Here is a 26,389-nt window from a genome sequence, read left to right as displayed (position 1 = left end):
AATGGAAAACACATGTGTGCTGTTAAAACAAAATAATTATATTTAACTAAATATTACACATATTTTTACTAATATACCACACAATCTCAGAAATACATAAGAGATTGAATTCATTAGACACAATAAAGGGGCAAAGCCCGGACAGTAAACCACATTTTGTGCTTAATTATCGTCAAGAGGTTTTAGCGGATCCTCTCACAGTAATATTTAATCAGTCTATTCATCCAATGTAAAAAAAACATCTTATCGTATGAGTAAATTCACTAAGCATAGTAAGTTAAAAGTCAATTTAAGAAGTAGTAAGAATTTAGATGTCAAATATAATAAGACAAATATTTTCTGAATATTTTGATGAGTGTTGATAAATAACAAATACCGTTAGAAATGCCTTTATTCAATGTAAACGAAAATAAAGACCAATAGGATCAATATCAATGTTTTTGCCTGATTATCCTTCCTTAAGGTCACAAGAATCCATGAAGAACAAGCTCACTTTTCCTCGTATTTCTTCATCATTGGCAATTTGGAAAATTCTTCCTTACTACACCTGTAAATAATATCACATAAACTTTATTAGAATCTATTAGTGATACATCTAATTTGTCTAGTTAAAGTAAGTCACTTTGTTAAAAAGTAATCTCTATTCATGGGATTTTCCCTTAAGCTATATAAATACCAACATTCAACAAAGGATATTTCGAAAAACTTCCCCATCAGTTCTATATGTAAAAAACGATAAGTTATTCACCTTGAATAATCGAAGTACTAAATTAATTTGAGAATTTAATTCTTAATAATTTAAAACCAATTTGTCTAAACCTAAAGAGTGAAATACCTTCTGATCTCCAACAAATATGATTACATTTTAAAGGAAGCAACACTAATGGCACAACAGCTAATTAAAAAAATGTAAATAACTTTAAATGACTTAATAAATAGTAAAGTCGAGAAATGTTTGTTCACATTCCTCCCACACTACGGTGATTAAATGCGTCAAGCACATAAATAAATTAAAGTTTACGCAAATGCAAAGTTTTTCAATCAATAGAAGATGGATCCCTCAGTCTCAGAAAGTGTGAGAAGGTTGAAAATATTAAGAATTTGCGTCATTTAAAATAAAAAATGTGGCAATGGCAACACTTCTACTTACCCAGATTCTGATGAAGGAAGCGAAAGTAGCACTTGAGCGGTTGATAAACTTTCATTGGACAAGTTTCGCAAACAGCAAACACAACACTACAAAGTTAAGTTATAACGGTAATTGATTGCCTAGGTGCAGGTGAAACAAGTAAATGAAGAACTTAAGAGGCTGATAAACTTCGGCAGGATCAATTTCGCAAACGACGAACACAACACAGTGAACGTAACATTATTCGCGGGGTCTTTCATTGTGAAAGCGGTTATGGACGCATTTATGTTTTCATATGTTTCTGTGGAAATCGACTACTGGTGGAATCGACTATCGACGGAATCCACTATCGATAGGTCGAAATCACGGGCGGGAGTCCAAATCTTGGCATTCAAAAAAATTAAGTTTCGCGTTATGACTTGAGGAATAAATTCCACTGAAAAATATCTTTTTTGTTTCATCGCCTCAGTAGATAAAAAAGCACGATTGAAATCACATTTCGAAGAGCATTTTTCTTTATGAAAATAGGGACTTTTCATGGCAGGATTTTTTACATCTTAAGGCAGTTCATTGATTTTTTAAATTAATCTGCATTTCTTAATAACCCAGGCGGACGGCGTTCTTGGGTGTTCCGAACAGAAATGATAAAAAACTCTCCATCACCGTTATCAGCCTCCTTCATTTTTGCCAGGGCTAGCCTGCTGCCTGAAGCCAACCGGGGAAAATAAATTCACTGATGAATCAGTTTAAAGATATTAAATGAGACGACGTCTTTATCCAATGAAACCAGAAGGAGAATGAGAAGAGAGTAGCGGCTCGAGCCGATACCTTTACAAAGAATGAAGATACATGTACAAACGTAATTATTTGCTTTGCCAACCTCGCTGCCGTGAATGGCACCTGCCCTTTGCGAACAGGTCCCACTCCATGTTTTCAGGGAAGAGTTAGCTGGTAAGGTTTTCCAACTAAATTCCAACAGTGTTTTTCACGTGACACCATCACGTGGACTACCATTCGTCTGGCTCCTACCCTTCCACATATTTGGCGTGAGTGGCCCTTCCTGAGGTAATTTAGATTTATTCCTGTCAGTGTAGCTCTTGGGGTCATAGGAGCACGCAAGTAACGGAAAGGTTTTAGCCCATTGGAAAGGACGCTGTGTATACTGAAGGCTACATATGGAAATAGTATACGGACAGAGTAACCTTTAAAGGGCACATATTATTTACTAATGGCTACACAGTAGCGGATACAGAAAAAAACTCTAGAGGGGGGCGCAAAAGATATCTTGACCAACCTTTACTTTTATCCTAAAAAAATAATCAAGTCAGATGCAAAGTTTAAGAAAGTGTTATTTGAACTGATTATACGCACATGAAATACAAAGCCATCTTATGACATAAAAAAGTTAAAATTGTAGTCCTGCAATGTTTGGTTATGCGGGCGGCCAGGAAAGGGTTGGGGGCGTGCCTCCCATATGCATCCGCCACTGAGATTACATATGGAAACAGTATATGAAAGGTATACATATACCTCTCAGATACTGTTTCCATATGTAGCACATACGTATACAGTATATGAAAGGTATACAGATACCTTTCGTATACTGTATACGTATACGCTTCAGGATACTGTTTATGTATACTTAGAATCTAAAACATGTATACAGTTTCTCAAGGAAACAGTATACACCTGGTATACTTACGGTATATGTATACCGTTACCAGTGTGCTGTCTGGGATACAATTCCAGCAAACAGCAATAAAATCAAAAAGAGGGGATAGAAAAATATGTGCACAAAATCAGTGAATAAAATTATTTCGCCATTGCTCTTCTGCATGTTTTTAATATGAGAAGAATTTATTATTGAATAGCATACAAAGTTGGTCCAAGGGCGTACCGAGGATCATAACTAGAGGGGGGGAAACCATGGTCTTGGGAGGGGGGCAAGCTATGGGATTTATGGGAATATTTTCTTGAAAAAATAGTTTTATTTTAGTTACAAATCTTATACTAATACATATTTGTCATTTTTCGTGGGGTTAAAGAAAATTTGTTGAATACTTTTGTTTCAATTCAGTACTGATTTTGCTTAAAAACTTTTGCAATCTTGGCTTCTAGGGAGGGGTAGCTGCAAAATCTGCCCCACCCTGCCCCTCGATGGGTCTGCCCATGAGTTGGTCCATTACAAATTTTAGATAATAATGATAATAATAATAATGTGATAATTAATAATTCTCTATTAATAATGATAGTAATAATGTGATAATTAATAATTCTCTAACATAAGTAATAATTCTCTTTTAGCACATAGAATTGTAATAATGTACATAAATGACTTCCTTGTTTTAATGTTCTTCAAATAAAATTTTTACAATTTTCACTGTCCCTCAGCTTTTCTGTGACTACAGAAACAGCATCTCTCATATCTGTTGAGCATTCTATTACTTTCTCACCTGCACATGCCATGTAATCCTTCAATGATCTAAAATAAAAAAAATAAGTTAATACTTGACATATGTTTAATGGAATAAATATGAACTGATTTTATACCATCTACTGTTAAATTAAAATAAGATGTATATATACTTACGATTCACTTAATATATATGTATCTCTTATTAGACTTATACCTAAATTACTAGAGATATCTTCAATATCATGAAAGTAGTGTGTTGATAATTGATCATTAGACAAACCATTCATTGAATTATTGGATTACCTATTAATTCCCTCTCAAACTTTCTTTATCCTACTTTTCCCACCAATTAAGAAGTTGTTATTAATGGGAATGGGTGCAAAAGTTGCTGAGAAATCATGCTACAGAAACCAAAGTAAAAATTGCATAGAAAATGATAATGAATGTATGATCCATCTCTTTCAATTATACTAACCAGTGAATTTTGAGTAATCATGTTGACATTTGTAATTTTCAGTTGTGTTTTGTCTCTGTTGGTTGGTTACCAAGATTGTTTATTGATCTGTATTTGTTAACAATCCTTATGTGTGTGAAGTTAAAATACGGTACTACTAAAACTTTTAAAATATGAAGAGTTATTGCATTTAATTCATTTACAACTACCAGTGCTTTCCAATAAAATACCAACAGAGGTTATGGGCCCAGCACTGGTAAATTATAAGAAGTAAGTGAAGTCTTCATAATGTCGTCTGACGCATCCGGTATATCGTCTCACATTAAGCCGTTGTGTGGGCGTGAAGGATATCCAACTTGGAAATTTAAGCTGAAGGCGTATTTAATAGATCAAAACTTGTGGCATGCTGTTGATGGATACCCAAATGATGATCATACTGATGCTGCTTCAAAGTCCAGGAAGGATGAGCGTGCCCTAGCTAAGATTTGTTTGTGCGTGGACGATTCCGCTATCATACATGTAAGAAGATGCAAAACAGCTGCTGAAGCATGGAAAGTTCTTGCCGATGCATATGAAGATAAGGGTTTTGCCCGGAGACTTAACCTTCAAAAGACTTTGTACCGGTTATCCCTCGGAGATTATACGTCCATTGAAGAGTACCTAACTGCCGTAATGGATACCGCTCAGAAGCTTGCTGATATTGGGAAGGAGATTCCTGATGAGGATTTAGTTGCTATTTTGCTTGGAGGTCTTCCTTCACATTACGACCCCCTAGTAATGGCACTCGAGAATTCAGGAGTTGAAGTAACGGTGAACATGGTGAAAACTAAACTCTTAAATGAAATGTCCAAAAATGATGGTGCAACTGAGACTGCATTTGCATCCAATGCGTCTCGAACTATTCCGAAGAAAAAGAAGTTCCCGAAACGCAACAACTCTCAAGATGGTATCGTCTGCTATGGATGCAACCAACCCGGCCATAAAAAACCAGACTGTCCAAACAAGACCAAGAAAACGGCACAGACATCGAGTTCAACCCACAAGCAGCTACACAAGAAACAATACACTTTATTCTCGGATTTAGGTGTTGGTGGTTGTGCTCAAAGCAATAAAAATGATTGGTTTGTGGATTCCGGGGCAACTGCCCATATGACTCCTCATAAAGATATTCTGTTCAATGTTAAAAGTAACTCTGGTTTGGAGATTGTGTGTGCTGATAAACGTAAGTTGCAGAGTGACAGTATAGGTGATGTCATGATTCACAAAAGTAATAACAACAACAGTATTAGTAGTATTTCTGAAGTTGTTCATGTGCCTAATCTTGCTACAAATCTTATATCTGTGTCAAAATGTGTTTCAAAAGGTTTTGTTGTAGTATTTACGAAAGAAGGTGCTAAATTTTTTCATGATAATGATTGTAGTATTTCAGGGAATGTTTTAATGACTGCTCTTCCCAGTAACGGGTTATATAAGATAGAGTCACAGGTATCAGAAAAGTCCCTGGCTGCTACAACTAACCCTTCTCAGCAAACTCTTTGGCATTGGAGGTTGGGACATCTCTGCCGCTATGGTATGAATCTACTGAGAAATGGATTAGCTGATGGAGTTGATTACGCCCCTGAGGAAAATAGAACTGTATGTACTGCATGTCTAGAAGGGAAACAGAGTCGAGAACCTTTTCTTAAAATCAAAAGTAAAAGGGCGACTAAATGCCTAGAGTTGATTCATTCTGACCTCTGTGGACCATTCAGTGTAAAATCATTAGAAGGAAATAAGTATTTACTTGTATTTATAGACGATTACTCTAGAATGATATTTACCTATTTCATTAAAACAAAAGATCAAGTTAGAGTAAAGTTTCAAGAGTTTAAAAACCTCATGGAAAAGCAAACTGGCCAGAAAATTAAAATTTTACGATCAGATAATGGTTCTGAGTATGTTAATAGGGAATTCTCAGATTATCTTAAGTCAGAAGGAATTATTCACCAGACTTCCATACCCCGTACTCCTCAGCAAAATGGTGTTGCTGAAAGGGGAAACAGAAGCATTGTGGAGAAGGCTCGTTCCATGTTGCATAGTGCCAGACTACCTAAGTCATTTTGGGAAGAAGCTGTGAGAACTGCTACGTATCTCAAGAATAAATCACCTCATAGATCCGTTACAGGAATGACTCCAGAAGAAAAATGGACAGGTGAGCGTCCCAACTTGACACACTTAAGAGTATTTGGCTGCCGAGCTTTTGTACATATTCCAAAGGAGGAACGCAAGAAGTGGGATAGCAAAAGCAAGGAACATATATTTGTAGGATATAGTGAGAATAAGAAAGCTTACAAATTTAGGGATCTTTCTAATTATATGTAGGTAGTCCATGCTAGAGATGTTGTGTTTTTTAGAAAATAATTTTTCCGGTGAGAGCAGTACTGATGCTCAAATTCCTTTGGATTCTTACAATGAAAATGCAGATTCAACAAAAGATGAAGCTGCGGCTGCTGTTAAAATTCTTTTGGATTCTCCTTGTGAAAATGCAGACTCAACAGAAGATAAAGCTGGGACTAATGTTCAAGAAACTGCTAAGAGTCCTAGATATCCTCAAAGGGTACGTAACAAGAAACAATTTCCTGATCATGTTGTTTTACAAGCAAAAAATTTCTTTGACAAAGAACCTACCACATTTGAAGAGGCTATGCAAAGTGAAGACAAAGAGCATTGGATGAAAGCAATGATGGAGGAATTAGAGTGTCTTAGAAAAAATGAAACTTGGAAGCTAGTGCGAGTTGCAAATAAAAGTGTAATACCATGTAAATGGGTTTACAAATTGAAAAGAGACAATGGTGGTAAGATCATCAAGTACAAAGCTCGTTTAGTTGCTAAAGGTTTTGCTCAAACTCATGGTATAGACTTTGAAGAAACTTTTTCTCCGGTAGTCAGAGGTTCAACTATCCGTTTGCTGTTGGCTATGGCAGCAGAACTGAATCTTGATGTTGAACATCTGGATGTCGAAACTGCTTTTTTAAATGCCACTTTAGATGAAACCATCTATATGACACAACCAGAAGGTTTCATAGCTGTAGGTGAAGAGAAGAAGGTTTGTCTATTACAGAAGTCTATTTATGGACTCAAGCAGGCTAGTCGTGCTTGGAACAAAACAGTTCACAAGTTATTGTATGAGATAGGGTATATTAAATCAAAACATGAACCCTGTGTCTACTTTAAACATATTGGAACTAAAATAGTTATTATTACATTATATGTTGATGATTTCTTTATATTCTCCAATGATGAGAAAGAAAAGAAGAAATTGAAGGAAGAATTGAAGAAGAGATTTGTCATTAAGGATCTTGGCAAGATCAAACATGCCCTGGGAATGAATTTTACAAGAGATGAGAAGAGGGGAGTATTCAAGATAGACCAGAAACAATACATTAAAGATGCTTTAAAGAGTTTTGGCATGGAAGATTGTAAGATTGTTTCGACCCCAGTTGACGTTAGTCAAATGAAAGAGAAGGGTAAGGATATCATAGATGTCCCGTACCAGTCATTAATTGGAACTCTCATGTATCTCTCCGTCAACACGCGGCCAGATATTTCCTTCATTACTAGCTATCTCTCCCAGTTTAATAAGAAGCATACAGATATACACTGGAAGATGGCCAAGCGGGTACTTCGTTATCTAAAAGGTACTATGGAAATGGGACTCACATACAAATGCACTGGGAAGCCTATTTTTGGTTTTTCTGATGCAGATTTTGCAAATGATCTAAATGATAGGCATTCATACTCTGGATATGTTTTCACTTGTGCAGGTGGACCAGTCTCCTGGAGTAGTAGAAAACAAAAATGTGTTGCCCAATCGTCTTGTGAGGCAGAATATATTGCTCTTTCCGAGGCTACTAGAGAGGCTATTCATCTAAAACATCTTATTTCCGAATTATTTCAGGAACAAGAAATTATTACTATTTTTGAGGACAATCAGAGCGCTCTCAAGTTAGCAGAAAATCCTGTTTTCCATGATAGAATGAAGCATGTAGATGTGAAATACCATTTTGTTAGAGAACAAGTAGAAAACGGTAATATAAACGTAGTTTTTCTCTCCACTGAGGAAATGACAGCTGACATACTTACCAAGGGCTTAAATCATATAAAACATGAAAAATGTATGAGAGGTTTAGGCATGGTTTAAAAATAATTTTAAAAAATTTGTAATTCATTTGATGGAAATGCTAAAGAGCTGTTTCAGCACATCTTCAATTATGGGGGGGTGTTGACATTTGTAATTTTCAGTTGTGTTTTGTCTCTGTTGGTTGGTTACCAAGATTGTTTATTGATCTGTATTTGTTAACAATCCTTATGTGTGTGAAGTTAAAATACGGTACTACTAAAACTTTTAAAATATGAAGAGTTATTGCATTTAATTCATTTACAACTACCAGTGCTTTCCAATAAAATACCAACAAATCATACCAAGGGCAAAAGAGTTTACAAGCTGCTATTTCACGACAAAATAAGGATTCCTTAACCCTCGAAAGGGCACGTGGGGTGTTAATGACACCCCATGGTTCTCCTTTGACCCATTGTGCATAAATCGTGGTATCTACAGTGTTATTAGTTCTTACACCTTCAAGTCTCCTGCATTTTAACAAAATACTGCCAGTATCCCATAAAAATTTCATTGAAGTTTGGGATCGGAATGAGTTAAAGTGTCCTGGGGTGTCCACCTACACCCCACCTGCCCGTCCATGTTCCTCTTCCGAGCCACAGGTCTTCCCCTGAGCTTTTTCCTTTCACGAGAGCTAATTATTTTTTTCTCCTTTAGCACATAGAACATTACATTCAGCTTGTTTGATAAGATTTTTCATGCCTTGAAACTCAAAGTTGTAAAGTTGACATCAAATACGTTGCCGAATGTCAAATAATGTGCATAGGAAACTTCGGTTGAATACATTACTCCCATTATCAATTTTTTGGTCTTAGTGTAAAAGTAAATATTTAGTATCATTCTAATTTGTCGGACCTATTTTTAAGAAAGAGCACAACATAACTGTATCATTCCAAATAAAGAGAAAAAGACATATTTTTTTATGCGCCTACTAACGCAACATTTCGTCATGTGCCCTCTCCGGGGTTAAGTTCATACAATGATATTTTAAACTCTGTGAGCGAATTCTTTGATGGCAGTCTGAATCAGTGACACAGTGAAGGGGGGGTTTGGGGGATAAAACCCTCCCCAGAGCTGAAAGAAATTTTAAAATTCAATCCATTTTACTTAATTGGATAAATATTACATATAGAATAGCGTAAGGATTGATAAAATAACCCTCAGAAAGCCGTAAAAATCACCATTTCTCTTAAAAATTTTCTTGGGGGAGGGCACCCGTATTCCATACCCCCAGTACTAGTTGCTCCTAAAACCCCCCTAACCTTAATTCCTTGCTGGGCGCCTGGTCTGAACTATCTCAAATTACTTAGGCTTTTACCCATTCCTCATCATAGGTTTTACCATTCAATTGACTGTTTATATGTATTAGACTGTTTTGGTGTTGAAAGTTACTCCTGTACCCATTAGTGATTGGTCCTTGGAAACACGGCACCAACTTGGACATGCCTATGGTCACTTGTGAACTATGATAATTTCCCATTGTAAGAAAAATTGTGACCAGTGGGGTAGCCAGGAATTTCATCGGGTGGGGGGGAGGTCCAAAACCAGAGGGAAAATTTTTTGAAAACAGGGTATTTAGTAAATACAAGGTTTTAAGCAAATTTTAACGCCTTTTTATCACCGAAAAAACTTTTCTTAAAAAAAGAAATCTTTTTTAAGTTCACGATGTTTCAACATATTGTTTTTATTTTATGAAGCAAACTATGTGAGTGTGTTTTTATATTTTGGGGGGATCCAGATCCTCTGGAACCCCGCCTTACAACACCACTGATTGTGACCAATCCTTGGAATGAACATTTAAAATATTAACCCAAAAAATCAAGTTAAATATTCAGTTATTGCATCGAAAATGAAAAAGTGTACTTGTAGTTTTTGTATACTTACTGACAAGCCATCTCTATTGTGGGGGGATCACTCTCTGCAGGATTTTCTCTGCCACAGCTCAAGACAATATATGGATTCCTAAAGTTCATGAGATGATACTTAGAACACTCATTGTGAATTCTTTGACAGCAGTCTATATTTTCTTGCGCTGCTTGGGCTGATAAATTACATATACATAGTTAAAATAAAAGAGAACAAGTGATAATTAATGAGAGTTTTCAATACATTTTCTATCAAAATTTGAAACGTAATGTGTTGCTTGATTAGATTGGCATAAGTCACTCACTGAGGCATATTTTGGCATCCTTTTCACAAAGAGCAGAGATGAATTCCACCACCAGCTGTGATCCAAATGGAACCATAGTTACAGATGTATCTGAAAGGTTCTTGAGGGATTGCGTGGACTTCCTTACACAATCCACTACCTTATCTTCATTTCTGCCAGAGAAAATATGAATATACATATACAGCTTTAATATGTAGGTATAGGCATGATGACAGCAAATTTCACTGCACAAAATTGATGAACAAACATTACATTATTGCAATGCAGTGGTGGATACAGAAGAAACTCAAGGGGGGTCACATTTACTTTTATGCTAGTAAAAAAATAATCAAGTCACATGCAAAGTTTAAGAAAGTTTTTTTTTAATGATTAAACCCATATACCTACCATATATAAGACAATGACATCTTATGGTTTAAAAAAGGTACAATTGCGGTTCTGTAATGTTCGGCAATATGGACGGCCCTATAAGGGGGGAGTGCATCTGCATATGTTTCCGCCACTGTTGCATGGTGAGCACCATAGGCAGATTTAGGGAGGGGGCTCGTCCCCCCCCCCAGACGCCCAAAAAAATTGACGAGATTTTTAACACGAACATCAATAAATTTTATATTTTAATATAAAAGTTATAAATATTTACTTATAAATAACTTTTATATTACAATTAAGAGTATATTTCATATGGTAATTGTTGCATGTAGTTTTTAATCCCAAATAGACCAATTTAACTGACATACCCTGGTGCCCTTCCTCCACCCCCAGAAAACAATCCTTGATCTGCCCTTGGTGAGCACCCGTCGATTCATTCTTTACATGGATATCTCTAATTCCATGATTTTTGATGATACAGTAAAACCTCTTTACATCGTGATGGAGGGGACCAAAATTTGGGCAATTTGATGTATGGAGGTTCACTATAGAGAGGTTTTAGTGATAGGCACCATTTTTTCATATTCTTTGGAAATGAAAGGCACTACTGTCTTTTAAACCATTATATTTATGTGTTTAAACAAACATGCATGCATTAGTGAACATATATTTATAATTTAATAACTACAGAAAGCGAGCGCAATAGAGTGATTTTTACCATGATTAGAGAGAAAACGATGTGAGCTCTCTCAATTCGACAGTCACTTAAAATGATTAGGATAGTTGGATACCTTTTTTCTTATTTACTGTTAGGTATGCTCTCATATGGAACCAAATGGCCACAACTAATGATTAACGTGAAAATTACAGCATATTAAAGGTATATAAGAAAAAAAAGAGTGAAACATTCATTGCTGAAAATGTCATTCGATGTAGGTAATCACGGCTGCATTAATGGTCTCCAGTTGTCTCGGTACGATTTGCGGAGGTAGTTAGGCCGTCTCGGGGGGATCTCCTTGGTATGATAAGTATCCACTTATCCACTTATCATAGGAGGTTTTACAATATAAAGAGGTTCACTACATAGAGGTTTGCCTATAAATTTACATGTAAATCAGACAGGACCGTAGGGGTGGTATGATGTATGGAGGTTAATGATGTAAAGAGGTTCACTACATAGAGGTTTTACTGTATCATGATTTTTGGCAGCCTTGGTGGTGGTGGGGTAAAGTCCACGACTGCTCTAAACCAAAGGTCGTAGGTTCGAGTCCTGCCTGGTTAAATTACTCTTATCCAGGGTATCGATGCTGGTGTGCGTTAATTTGTTAAATGTTATCACAAAAACCCCGTTCTAAAGTGCTATTTTTGGTGGTGTAGAAATAAATAAATAAATTCCAAGGTCTAGTGGAGTGTTGCAGAACTAGCTGCTAACATCACAACTAGGTAAATTTGAGACTAATTGGAGGATCACAAGTTTTTTAAAAGAAAAAACCCTTTTAACATACAATATTTATACTGGAATTGGGTTGGTTAGGTTCTTCGTATCTTTGTTCAACCAGTTCTTGACCTTCAGCACCAGAATTTGAACCAATTCCAAAAGGAATAGAGTGAAAGCCCCAGAGGAATACGGGTGTGTGGGGATACTAGAGTGTGGGAGAGTAATGAGAGAGTAAGGGACCTCAGGGAAAATGCGTTCCCAGCTTTGTTTAATTTAAGGTCCGGGGTTGATTGTACGATGTGGAAAATAACAGTTAACATTGATGGTACTGAACTGGGCATGGAGATTGATACAGGTTCTGCCATTTCAGCAGTATCAGAGGACTGCTACAAAAGGTATTCTTAAATTCCCCTTTGGAATACACGAATGTGAAACTAAGAACCTATTCTAGTGAATGCATTAGGCTGCTGGGTATCATTCGGCTGCATGTGCAGTTTCAGGGAGCCCCATACAAACTACCCCTTTTCGTCGTGAGGAATGGTGGTCCTCCCATTTTGGGCAGAGATTGGCTGAAAACCTTTAAGTTTAGCTTTCAGATACTTCACTTAGGGGCGGAAAGGTCGGTTGCGACATTAGAGGGCATCTTAAGGAAGTTCCCCTCATTACGGACGATGGGTTAGGGACTTTTAGTAAGGGAAAAGTTTCTTCGAGTTTAAAGGAGGGTACAAGACCTGTGTATCGTGCTCCTAGGGCGTTAGCATTCGTTCTCAAAAACCGGGTGGATAAGGAGCTGGATAGGTTGGTTAACCTGGGTATTTTGTATCCGGTCGAGTTCAGTGCATGGGCAACCCCTATTGTCCCAGTAGCAAAGAGCGATGGCAGAGTTAGAATTTGTTGGGATTTTAAGATTACACTCAACCCTAACTTGGAAATTAAGAGATACCCCTCACCACGCATGGAGGAAATTTTTTGTAAATTGCAGGGCGGAGAGAAATTCTCCACAATTGACTTGTCTCAGGCCTTTCAGCAGTTAGAGTTAGATGAAAAATCCCAGGAGACCTGTACCATAAACACGCATAGAGGGTAGTTCCGTTATGCTAGATTACCATTTGGAGTGGCGTCAGCCCCAGCCATTTTCCAGAGAATCATGGATCAAGCCATGCAGGGGTTGAAAGGAACTGCCTCCTTTCAGGATGATATTATCATAATTGGGAATAATAATGAGAATCATTTGATGAACCTAGAAAGGGTGCTGAATAAGTTGGCTGATTTAGGGTTCAAAGTTAACAAAGGGAAATGCAAGTTTATGCTCGAGTCTGTGGAGTTTCTGGGCCACCGATTAGATAAAAAGGGACTTCATCCTACTAATTCCAAAATTGAGGCCATCACCAAGTCCCCGATTCCCGAGAATGTGTCTCAGTTGAGAGCCTTCTTGGGATTGGTGTAGTATTATTCAAAGTTTCTACCAAATTTAGCATCTAAATTGGCTCCCTTACACAGTCTCCTCCGGAAAGAATCTGATTTTATTTGGACAAGGGAGTGTGATAAGGCCTTTGAATCAGTGAAAGCATCGATTGTTTCAGGCAGAGTTTTGGCGCATTACAGTCCATCTCTTCCAGTAATTTTAGAGTGCGATGCATCCCCTTTTGGCCTTGGGGCAGTTTTAGTGCACCGGTTTGCAAATGGACAGGGAAGGCCCATTGCCTTTGCCTCAAGGTCTCTCAGTAAAGCTGAGAGAAATTACTCACAAATTGATCGGGAGGCCTTGGCAATAATGTTTGGGGTTCAAAAGTTCAATCAGTATATTTATGGAAGAAATTTTATTTTAAGAACTGACCACAAGGCGCTTCTGTATATCTTTGGGGAAAAGAAAGGAATTCCTCAAATGGCAGCCAATAGGTTACAGCATTGGGCTATAATTTTATAGGGGTATTATTTTCAAATCCGGTACATTAGAGATGCAGACAATAAAGTAGCGGATGGCCTTTCAAGGTTACCCTTACAGAGAGAGGAAGCTGATGTGAAAGATTTTGCATATATTGAGTTAGGTGAGAGAGAGTTCCTCCCTGTAAAGGCAAAAGACATTTGCCAAGAGACACAAAGGGACCCATTGCTTAGTAGGGTGCTAGATTTTTGTATGTTTGGGTGGCCTACCAAACCTGATGTAGAGTTCAAACCCTTTATGCACAGGAAGAATGAGCTGACTGTGGAGCAGGGATGCATACTCTGGGGTTATTATGTATTCCAGATAAATTGAGATCCTTGGTTTTGAGGGAATTGCATGCAGGCCACCAGGGGATTGTTAAAATGAAATCCTTGGCACGGTCTTATGTTTGGTGGCCAAAGTTGGATGAGTCTCTGGAGTCCTTGGTGGGATCGTGCGAGCTGTGTGCCGTAAATAAACCATTACCAGTAAAAGGACCACTCAAGTGCTGGGATAGGCCGGAAAGGCCATGGACGCACTTACACATTGATTTGGCTGGTCCATTTTTGAATAAAATTTTCTCAGTAGTGGTTGATAGTTCAACCAAATGGCCTGAGGTGGTCCAGTTAAAGAATGGGGGAACTGGGGAAATTGTTAATCATTTGCAGGGATTGTTTTCAATTTTTGGTCTGCCAGAAGAAATTGTTAGTGACAATGGTTCACCTTTTACTTCAGGAGAGTTTCAACAGTTTTGTAAATTAAATGGAATTTTTCATACATTCTCTCCTCCGTACCATCCAGCCACAAATGGGGCCGCAGAAAATTTAGTTAAATGTTTTAAAAATAAAATTAAAACTGTTACATTCAGGGGTTCCATTGCACATTGCTTTACCACAATACCTGTTTAATTGTAGGATAAGCCCTCATAGTGTCACAGGAGAGTCACCCAGCAAACTTATGTTTGGTCGCACACTGAGGTCTTGACTGATACTCCTGAAACCGAATCTGAGTTCGACAGTGGCCCTAAAACAGAGTTTTCAGAAGGAGAGAGAGAGTGGTGATGGGTTGAGGATTTTCAAGGTGGGCGACGAAGTGTGGGTCACAGCCTACAACAGAGGTGGCACGAGAGACTGGGTGCAGGCCACAGTGGAGGATGTTTTGGGTTCCCGAAACTACCGCGTCCTCACGGAAAATGGACAGCGGTGGCATTGCCACATCAACCAAATGAGAAGTGTGGGATCCAAGTGCAGTGAATTAAAAAAGGGGCCTCTCAAAGTTTGTGATGGAACGAATCAAAGTAGGGAAATCTCAAATGGGTTAGCCAGCCTAATGTCAGTGTTCCCCTCAGTGCCTGTGTCCACCCCTGATGAAGAATGTGAGCCTGTGGGCTACTGGGAGTCTAAGAGACTGTCCTCCAATAAACATGCGGGAGTTGGGGTAAGTGAAATGTCGAGTGCCCATGCCAGAGAAAGTGTTGACACTTGTGAAAGACGATATCCCCTGATACAGAGAGTGCCGAAAAAGAGATTGAATTTGTGAATGAGTGTAATTTGCTTTTTTGTATGTGATTTATTATTATTATCTTTAAAAAATCTTTTATCTCTTGCATTATTTATGTTGTAAACTTTTTTTTTCTCCCTGGGGAGGGATGTAGTATATTGTGAGTGTATTTCATATGTCAGTTGTTTAACGGAATAAAGTTGGACTCCGCCATTTTGGCGGCAGTCCTTGCCCTGCATCCGAACGTGTTGGTCTTCATTTGAGTACACAACAATCATGTGGCAGAATAGTCTCAGGTCTTGACCTTACATGTGTAACCATATATAGTTAAGAGTAAGTTAATTCTAAATAAGTTTGACAAAGAAGCCAAATCCTGAGGAGGATACTGACAGAGTCTCACAAAAAAAAGTTGACCGTAACACTATTCATCTATCTACACTACCTCCTTGCAAAATGAATGAGGGTGAATGTAATATTTCCTCACCTGCAAAAATGCTTGCAATAGACACAGTCAGTGCCACTATACATTTCCTCTGTTTCCTTCATGCCTTCCTCAGTGAATATTTTTTCCATGCATTTATCGAACACAGTGCACTGGACCTGAAATAAGTTTAAATGCACCATAAAAATACATGTTATTAGAATATGATAAATATGTGGGATGGAATTCATGATAAAAAAGTCACATCTCTGTTACAAGAGTATTTGACTCAATAAATAGAAACAATATTTGAAAACGTGTGTTAGCTGTGGATCTCAACAAGTCAGAAAATTTGACAATAGGGTGGTTTCCTATTATTTTTTTATTGCCTAAATAGAAAGATTATTACTCCTGGAGTACGTATTTCACGCTTTCAGATTCTTAAATGATGATATCAATTTTTTGCGATTAAATGAAAAGTGAAATTTTTCAAGCACGCGAAAACGCGACGGCTAAGTATGAATGCCAGGAAAACTCCATGTGACGTCGTTCTGATTCCCGCTGCCGCAAGTTAGGTGACCTTGGGGCGAGGGTTTGAGTGCTGATACGACGCAGGATGCTAGCAGGTAGCTGAGTACCCTGCTAGCTGGTAGCGCTTGGCTTAAATAAGGATTATTAATACCTTATCAAACGAAGAAAACTTTCCGACCTTAGCCAGTTTTAATATGATTATTAACACATGTTTACCTGAGCTCTGTGCCTCATGCATGCATTGGTAATCTCAGACAATGTAAAACTCCTATCTACTCGTATAGAAACTAAGTCCCTGTGACGTCACGTGGAGTGGCATCACATGGGTACCAATCTGGCTTTTTTCAAATGAGGATAAAAATTGACCATTGCCATTCGTCTAAACCGGTATTTATAAAACTAAATAATTTGTATATTATGAATACACTAATGGTGGGTAATGAATCGCAATCAATGGCTTTCGTTTTCTTTGATGAAGGAAACTACCCTATTGGGATAGCTGCCCAGAGAAGGTGGGAAGTCTATGGGATACCCACCAGGGTATGCGGGAGATGCAGGGGGCCTCCCCAAAAGATTTTTAAGATAAATGGTTCAAATAGGTGAGTTTTATGGCCTTCTAAGGGATATTTGACCCCTTGCACTGTAATGACGAGTCTAGCTGGTCATGAACTTGCGATGGCAAACCACGTAATGACGAGTGTATCTCGTCATTGGATTTTCATTAGTTTAGTACTATTTAGAGTAACAATATAATTATTATGAAAGCTTAGCAATGTTAAAACATTCATTGTATACATAAATAATTCATATTTCATGAAACATGATGCTGGAAGGATTAAAATGTTTTATTCGAGTAGCGATAGCTATGTTCTCCATATTTAATAATCACATTGTTTCTTCACGGTTCTACGTTGATTTCAAATTACAAAATGTCTAATCCTTACCTACCATTTGAAAAAGAACCGCAGAAACGATAAATAAGTAGAGAATAGAAGCACGATATTCAGAGAAAATTAATGGAAGTGGAAAGGGATAATTAATCCTTACACTATTCTATAAGTAATTGTAATCCAATTAAGTAAAATGGATTAAAATTGAAAATTTCTCTGATCTCTGGGGGGGGTTCAATCCCCCAAACCTCCACCCCCCCTCGCTGCGCCACTGGTTGAATGTAGTAAGGTTTAATAGATATACTTGCAATCAGTGGCAGATCCAGGATAGGGACAAGGAGGGGGGGCTAAGATTACGATTCTATTTAGTGTAAATTTGAATATCCGGGGGGGGGGGGTGTCCCTCTCTGGATCTGCCACGGTATTGTAACATACCAAAAGAGTGTAAAATAGGCCATAAGTTTAGAGCGAATTTGTATCTCAATTTGTTTAAGAAGGTAAATATGTAGGAAAATATAACTAAACACTTTTGTATAAAGACGTAACCCACAAATATGTACCGTATAAGCTTGTGTAAGAGGCGCATACGTGTAACAGGCGCACCCCTATTTTGAGGATCGAAGCTATAAAGAAAAAAAATTTTTCGACATTTTTTTAATTCTATCGTGCGGTGTTGCAGACGTATGTCTGGAATTTCGACAGTTATCGAAATGTCCTCTTTCAGTACTATTTGAAAGAGGAAATTTTGATAACTACGGCGGCATAAGAGGGAGTAGAAAGAGTTCCGATCCTCTCTTTGCATACGCCATCGCTCTACGTTGCTTGTCCTACTCACGAACAATTTTGTTTAAAAGCTCTCGCAGGAGTATTGCAATAGAATTGCAGCCGTGGAAAATTTTAAGGCAAAACACGACAGGCAAATGGTATGAGCTTTCCCAAGAGATTGAACAACAATCGGGGCAATCTCAGCGCCGTAGGATAATAACCACGTCGTAGATTTAAGGCCCCTTGCACACGCACCGATTTTGGACGGCCGGTAAAATATCGGCCGTCCACATTCCAATAGTGAACAATGGGAGAGCATTGGAGCTTGCACACGTACCGACCACACGCCGGCACCGGCAAAATGCCGGTTAGCTGCCGGCTATTGTCACTGTGGATCGCCGACGCCGGCTCAAAAACTTAACAACGTATCGTTTGACCGGTAAAAATCCAGCGTGTGTGCAAGCATCGCTTCGCCGGTAAAATATCGGCCAATATTTTACCGGCCGTCCAAAATCGGTGTGTGTGCAAGGGGCCTAACGGAACTACACTCGGCTCTCCATCAGCTAATGCCTCTGCCGTTTTTTTCCTTTCCGAGACTCCACAGGAAAATATCAAGTTAAAGGGGAACAATGGAAACATGTTTCATCCCTACCCCATTCCACCAACTGACCTTTTTCGGTCTACCAGGTTCAATGCCCCGAGTTTCTGGAGGTCAAATGCTACGTGAGTCACCTTCTGAGCTCGAAGATATCTTGATATCTTTTAGCAATTGTATGACACGCACGAGGTTCTAAAAAGAATTACACCTATCGTGACGTATATCTTACAGCATTTAAGTTTTTTGAGCTCTAATTGATTGACACAAAGATTTATAGCTAAAATAAGGCTACTAATATTCAACATAGTCTAAACAGCACAATTTCGGAAGAAACAAGCGTAGCATAAGCGCATTCAAACAAGACGAGACGTACTGGAAACTCAGGCAACGCAAACTGCGTATATGACATTGCTGCGCCTTCGCTTTAAAGGCAACAACGTCACATGCAAGATCGGACGTGTTCTTCCCTTGCTCCTTCGCTCGTAGCTTTAAATACGGAGGGGAGGGAGCCCTCTTCCCCTCGACCTCCCCTTCAGCGCTCTTCACTTATAAGCATTTCCGATTTCTTCTATCCACCATTAAGTCCAACAATGAGCACACTCGTTCGAATTTTTCAACCGCAGGTTTTGACACCAATATTACTATATGCAGTATAAATGCCGCGGGATACCCACTCGTGGCAATAAATTTAGCGCGTGCTCCGGAGCGAATCACCCCGCGCGATCTTTTCAATGTTCACCTCTGGGGTACCGACGTGACGGCGCGATGCTTGCAAGAAATTCAAACAGGAGCATTTTAAAAATACGTCACTAAGGGAGAAACTCCCCTGCCTGCCGCTTGATTTTGACCCAGGGTTTCAGATGACTGACTCACGCTGAAAACCAAGGCCACTCAGTTCCCCTTGAACTTGCAACCGGTGAAGGGGAGGGGGGGAAGATAAGAAGTTTGTGTAAGAGGCGCACCCCCATTTTCGGCTGCAATATCTGGGAAAAAAGGTGCGCCTCTTACACGCGCTTGTACGGTACTTTGATTTCACCACCACAGAAAACCATAGAAGAAATAAATTAGTAGAGAATATTCAGAGAAAATTAATGGAAGTGGAAAGGGTTAATTAATCCTTACACTATTCCATAAGTAATTGCAATCCAATTAAGTAAAATTGAAAATTTCTCTGATCTCTGGGGGGGGAGGGGGGGGGTTTAATCCCCCAAACCTCCACCCCCTCCTCGCTGCGCCACTGGTTGAATGTAGTAAGGTTTAATAGATATACTTGCAATCAGTGGCAGATCCGGGATAGGGACTAAGGGGGGGGGGTTCAGATTACGATTCTATCTAGTGTAAATATTGAATTTCTGGGGGGGGGGTGTGCCTCTCTGGATCTGCCACTGTATTGTAACATACCAAAAGAGTGTAAAATAAGCCGTAAGTTTAGAGCTAATTTGTATCTCAATTCGTTAAAGAAGGTAAATATGTAGGAAAATATAACTAAACACTTTTGTATAAAGACGTAACCCACAAATATGTACTTTGATTTCACCTAGTGTGTGTTTCGACCCAATGGGGGGGTCTCCATACCCCCCCCATAGATCCACCACTGCTTGGAATACTCCATGCAATGCTCTGTCTTTCCATTTCAGACTGTTTTTGAACGGTTGCATGATTTTTATGAAGCCATTAAATACACAAACAATCAAATCAGATAAATGGTGTGGTACGGTATTTGGAGGAGGCGACCGACAGCTTAAGTCATTTGAGCCATGAGGGAAGGGTAGGTAAGGAAGGGTGGAGAGCAAACCGGTGTCATAATTAGCCTGCTCTTAACAATAGGCACCAAGGGGACCATGGCTCAACTTCCCATCCGACGGATGGAGTGTTGTCCTTGAAATGTCCTATACACAACATTCAAGTAGGGATCGGGCAGTCTCTATAAATTCTCTGATTTTAACCCGAGCCCACGGGGTGTGAAACCAAAACAAATCAAATCAGATAAACACCAGATAAATGACAGATATAGGATATTTACCCAGGAGAGAAGAATCCCATTTATTTATCAATAAAGGATAATTCATTTTTTCCCCACTGGATTAGATATTCTATATCAGTAACTTATCTTGTGTGCATTTGACAAAAATGGTTGTGATCTGGTATACCACATTTCCATTTGCAAATATGTAACTATTTGTGCATTTACTAACTGCATAAATTTGCACTCATTTCCAAGCATTTGAAAACGAATGAGGTAGAATTTTCTGAGAATATTTTGCATACATGAATTGTGATAAATAATCTTTCATTTTGTCCTTAGAAAAAAATGGAAAAAGAAGTCACAGAATTGTTGCTTACCTATTTTACCCCAAAAAATTGTGCCCCTCAATGATATATTCAGTCTGCAGAAACAGACAGAAAATTGGAGGGGGTGAACTTACATTCATAGCCTTTCTTGAACATTCTTCGTAGTCACTCTCTGGTGGGGGTGTTGCTAAAAGTGAATCAGATGCCACCAAAATAAATAGAGGCACACATGTACCTGCAGGTAAGAAATAAAGAGAAATTAAATGGCATAGTACCATTGACAGTCATGTTACAGTAGTAAAAATACGTCAGTAATTAGTTTCAAATTTCATGACGTGGACTACCAGCTCATGTGATATTTTGTTGGCTAGAGAAGAAATCTGCTTGAGGAGTATATCTCTATAGCGAAATCCTAGAATGTCCTAGAATACAAACAGTTCCTTTCCAAGTGTATGACACCAGGTGCTATGGCTGAGTTAAGTATTTTTTCTGGTGGGATAAAAGGGTACTTATGAGGACCCTCCCACATACCATTGAATCGTTCCTTATAATAAGTCTCCTAGGAGTATAAAAATATATTTTTCCAGCTTATTTTGCAGTTCAACGTGCCACGAGAAGCAGGGGCAGATGAGGATGTTGCATAGGGGAGGGGGGGGGGGGAGGGAAGGCAAAATTCATAAATTTTCACTGTCTCTTGATGTGTGGTAAGCAATACCTCTCAGGAATAATGTTTTTTAAAGCAGATGTGCATAGACAAGTTGCTTTTAGATATTCATCTATTAGTTTAAGATCTTGTGTTTTAAGCTTGTGTAATTCCCAGGGTAGGTTCAAGAAGTAGCATGACTGTATTTTTACAGTGAGAATAGAGCTTTTGAGGGGTATCGGACCACTTGGGTGTATTATTGGGGAGCCTTCCGAAGAGTCTGATGTTTTTCCAGTCATCTGCAAACGAGCCGAGAATAAGCATGTCAATTTCTGTGAACATGTGTTTAGAAGTGCGGTCGCAATTCAAGGATGAGAAAAATTATGGATAATAATATAAAATAAGGAGATGAGATATCAAATTCTCGATAACTGTGACAGAGATCCTCACAACGAATGAGTGTGCCTACAGGAAGGCTGCCATGAGGTGATCATGTGTGTTCAAGTTCACCAACATGTCCCCGCAGATCCAAGATAGGGACAAGGGGGGTCCAAGAGGGGGGTAACCTCACAGCAGTAGTGGGGGCCCAAACAAAATTACCATTATATCTAAAATCGAATCGAATCGTGTAAATCGAATACCCGAGCTGGGCTGTAGCCCCCCCTAGCTCCTCTCCCTGTGTGCGCAGACCTAAAAAGTCGCGTGAACTCATACCCCAGCAAAAATGTTTGTGCCAAGGGATTAATAGTCAAGTGTTGAGTCCTTAGAGTTATTTTTTCCCTTTGAGCATGTCAAGAGATGTGTATACCCAGCATGATGTCCAACCACAAGTTGTTTGAAGGTACGCAACAAACAGTAATGAGCAAAGGGCATATCCAAGACAACCAGAAGTAGCAAGCAGCATTAACACGTTGCGTACAGATGGCGAAGATTCTCGTCATTTTTTTCCCGAACGTTCTGGATGGATGACGAAGATTCTCGTCATTTAGGCATGTCAACTTAAACAATTTTAAAGCGTACAATATGTACTCATTAGTACGTTTTCAGTTGTTGTTCGTTATTCATAATGAATTGATGCCTCATAACGTTTGATTGGGTAAAGTTATATTCTAAACATTAGCTTTTTGACCATGTTTAAAACAAAGGCATTACGCCCTAATAGGCACATATTTCCAATCTCAACACCTCCACCCAGAATTCCTAGGAATTTAAATACCCAGGTATGCAATGTGTTAAGGACTTTGGGAGCATGGGATGCACCTATGTTCTAACTTTGGTTGCAATCTGTGCAGTCATATGGAAATGCATAGCGGAAAGACAAACAGACGTACTCTTTTATGAATATATAAATGTCAGAGGAAGAGAGCCCTTAACTAGTGGCCTCCTCAGAATGTGTGTGTCGCGGGTAGTCGCCACAAAGGGGCCACAAAAGGTTTTATGTGACTGAACCAGAGTGCATGCCTAGTACTCAAGGGCATACCCAGGATCAAAACAAGGGGGAGGTCAGCCATGATTGTTGAAGTTGTCTAGGGCGTACCCAGGATCAAAACTAGAGGAGGGCAAGCCGAGATCGTTCAGATTGTAACACAGAAAAGGTTATGGAAACAAAAATTTAAAAAAAATTAAAACAGCGCTTTATTAGTTTTTAAAACTATTTGCTTGGAAAAATATTTTTATTTTTATTACGTTTTATACAACTATCACTTTTCTGGGAGTTAAAGAAAAATTTTCAAAAATCTCTTCGAACTAAAATTTGATTTTGCTTCTAGGGGGGGCAGCTGGGTACGCCCATGGAAGTTGTAACATTTAGCTTGGAAAAGGTGAATGAAACCAACATTTATAGAAAATTATTACAGCCCTTTTTTAGTTTTTAAAATTATTATCTTGAAAATATATTTTTATTTTAGTTATGTCTTAAATTAATATCATTTTTCGTAGCTTTAAAGTAAATTTTTGAAAACTTTTGTTTCAATTCAGTCCTGATTTTCCTTAAAGGCTTATGCTATTTTTACTCCTGGGGGAGGGGGGAGGTGCTCCCTCCTTGCCCCCCGCTGGGTACGCCCATGCTAGTACTTACCCAGTACTGTCAACAAAGTCGCCGAGGTCATCTTCACAGTGAAGGGCGAATATTTCTCGGAATGTGATCCAAATGAGTATTCCGACAGAAAAGAATCTTCCTCAGTAGTCTTACGTGAAAAGTCTCCAATCTATCCAGCCCTATCCAACCCAAAGCCTATCCAACTTGTGTCTCAATGAAAATTAATCTGATGTAGGCGTGGGTCTTCATGGGCAGCGATTTGGGAATTTGACCTTTAGACACGGAGAGTATAAGCTCAAAGGTTGAACATCGTTTCGCGCGAAAATAAATGAGAAGTTTGGCCTATTGGCCGTGTTATCGAATCAGAAAAAAAATGTCGTTCAACGAACAAGCAAGATTTAGCTCTCGCTGCGCCTTAAAGGAGTCGCCCACAAATTCACACAAAGCGCTGATATTATACAGAGCAGGCTCGCACCAGAGAAATATTTACCAAAACGACCCTAGTAAATATGGATTTGGTTCGGGGGAGCAGGGATACTGCAGCTAAGAATAGGGTAGTTTCCTTCATCAAAGAAAACGAAAGCCATTGATTGCGATTCGTTACCCACCATTAGAGTATTCATAATATACAAATTATTTGGTTTTAGAAATACCGGTTCAGAAAATGGCATTGGTCAATTTTTATCCTCATTTGAAAAAAGCCAGATTGGCGCCCATGCGATGCCACTCCACGTGACGTCACAGGGACCTAGTTTCTATACGAGTAGATAGGAGTTTTACATCGTCTGAGATTACCAATGCATGCATGAGTCACAGAGCTCAGGGAAACATGTCTTAATAATTACTTATTAAAACTGGCTAAGGTCGGAAAGTTTTCCTCGTTTGATTGGGTATTAATTTTCCTTATTTAAGCCAAACGCTACCAGCTAGCATGGTACTCTGCTACCTGCTAGCATCCTACGTCGTATCAGCGATCAGAGCCTCGCCCCAAGGTCACTTTTGGGAATTAAAGTTTTAACCAGAACGACGTCACACGGAGATTTCCCGGCGTTCATACTTAGCCGTCGCGTTTTCGCGCGCTTGAAAAATTTCACTTTTCATTTAATCGCAAAAAATTGATATCATCATTTAAGAATCTGAAAGCGTGAAATACGTACTCCAGGAGTAATAATCTATCGATTTAGGCAATAAAAAATAATAGCAAACCACCCTATTAAGCGGAGGGGGAGGTTTAGGCGCAACTAATACTGGCGGGGGCGGAGCAAGGGAGGTATGGAATACCCACCAGGGGCATAGGCCCTCCCATAGAAATTTTTTGAGATAAATGGTTAAAAATGGTGAGTTTTACGGCTTTCGGAGGGATATTTTATATATCCTTACACTATTCTTTAAGTGAAATCAAACAAATTAATTAAAATGGGTTAAACTAAAAAAAAATTCCTGAGATCTAGGGGGGGGAGAGTTTAATCCCCCCCCCCTCGCCGCATCAGATCGGGAAAGTTCTTGGGTGGTATGTTGGTTGCCCACACAGCTGAGTTTTTGCCAAATCACGCATCGGGAAACCATGTTTCATAAAATTAGCTACAAGCCTCGGTTCATTACCTGGGCTGAAATTCGTAGACATCGTCGGTTCTTAACCAAACGGCTGTATTAATTATGGATTTGTCTTCCATAGGCGGATTGGGGATGGGTGCGTAACCCCCATATGCTTAAAAAATGGAAAAGAATTAATAATACGGTTATCATTACATTGGTTTTGTTTTTGTGTATTAGGGAGCATCTATCTTTTAATGTCCTTTTATATAGAAGCTTTCATATTAAAGTAAAGAGAATATTTCGTACAGTAATTGTTGTAAGTTTTTTTTCATCTAAAATATGAGAAGAATATTTGCATGTCAGGCCCCTGTGCTTCCCAGAAAAAAATCCTGAATCCGCCTTTGTGGTCCTCGTTAGCGTTTGTTTCCGAAATCCGCATATTTGTTTTGAAATATTTAAAATTTTAGTGCTCTCGCGGCAATAGGCAGTTAATATAATCTGATTTTAAGCTGGCCAGGAATCTGATTGCTTGAGCTTCGTCCACAACTTATTATGCTAGAGAGAAATTTAATTTCAGCCTTCAAAGCCCCCCCCCCCCCCTGTCCCCATCCCCGGCTACGTTCCTGTCACGGAGGACATCCGGGTTTCGGAAAATAATTTTTCCTCCATGGAAGTCTTTCACTAATAAATTATAATCTCCACAGTTCCTTCTTTTCCATAGTTTTCCTTTGTTCACGTATTATTCCTCATAGTTCCTTTATTCACGAACATTACAAAAGAGGATCATGAATTCAGACTCTAAATATGCTGTCAACCACCGCGCATTTAAATGGGTTTACAGAGGTCGCCATTCGCGACGCTGACGGACAATTTGATCCGAGTTACGCGGAAAAATAAGGAATAATTAGGGGTGTCAACCGTAATTTACGTTCACGATGATGTGATCTATGAAATTGATGACTCTTCAATGATATTCCTCACATTTGAAAAGACTATGCTGAAAAATATTGGAAATAAGCGGATCGCATGGCACTCATCACCGCGCCGTGGACATTTTTGAAAGCCGATTAAAATGTGAAGTGACAACAGAAATCAGCCAACTATGGAATTGCATTGGGC

The 26,389-nt window shown here is 38.9% G+C and overlaps 1 protein-coding gene across 1 annotated transcript in view; it reads right to left on the bottom strand.

Annotated features, from left to right (window-relative positions):
• Positions 1-3,171: 3,171 nt before the first annotated feature.
• The window catches only part of LOC124154405, a 39,044-nt gene continuing 15,826 nt past the window's right edge, over positions 3,172-26,389 (bottom strand). Inside the window, exons 2-6 of the mRNA XM_046528110.1 lie at positions 21,188-21,288; positions 16,041-16,156; positions 10,326-10,477; positions 10,040-10,196; positions 3,172-3,611 (exon numbers count right to left, since the gene is read on the bottom strand). Of these exons, the coding sequence (XP_046384066.1) occupies positions 3,485-3,611; positions 10,040-10,196; positions 10,326-10,477; positions 16,041-16,156; positions 21,188-21,288 (653 nt within the window). The 3' untranslated portion in view covers positions 3,172-3,484. The remainder of the gene's footprint in view (positions 3,612-10,039; positions 10,197-10,325; positions 10,478-16,040; positions 16,157-21,187; positions 21,289-26,389) is intronic.

The sequence above is a fragment of the Ischnura elegans genome, chromosome 2, assembly GCF_921293095.1.
Source record: "Ischnura elegans chromosome 2, ioIscEleg1.1, whole genome shotgun sequence".
Classification (NCBI taxonomy): Eukaryota; Metazoa; Arthropoda; class Insecta; order Odonata; family Coenagrionidae; genus Ischnura; species Ischnura elegans.
The sequence above is the reverse complement of the archived record's forward strand: the minus strand, read 5'-3'. Positions and strand labels throughout refer to the sequence as shown.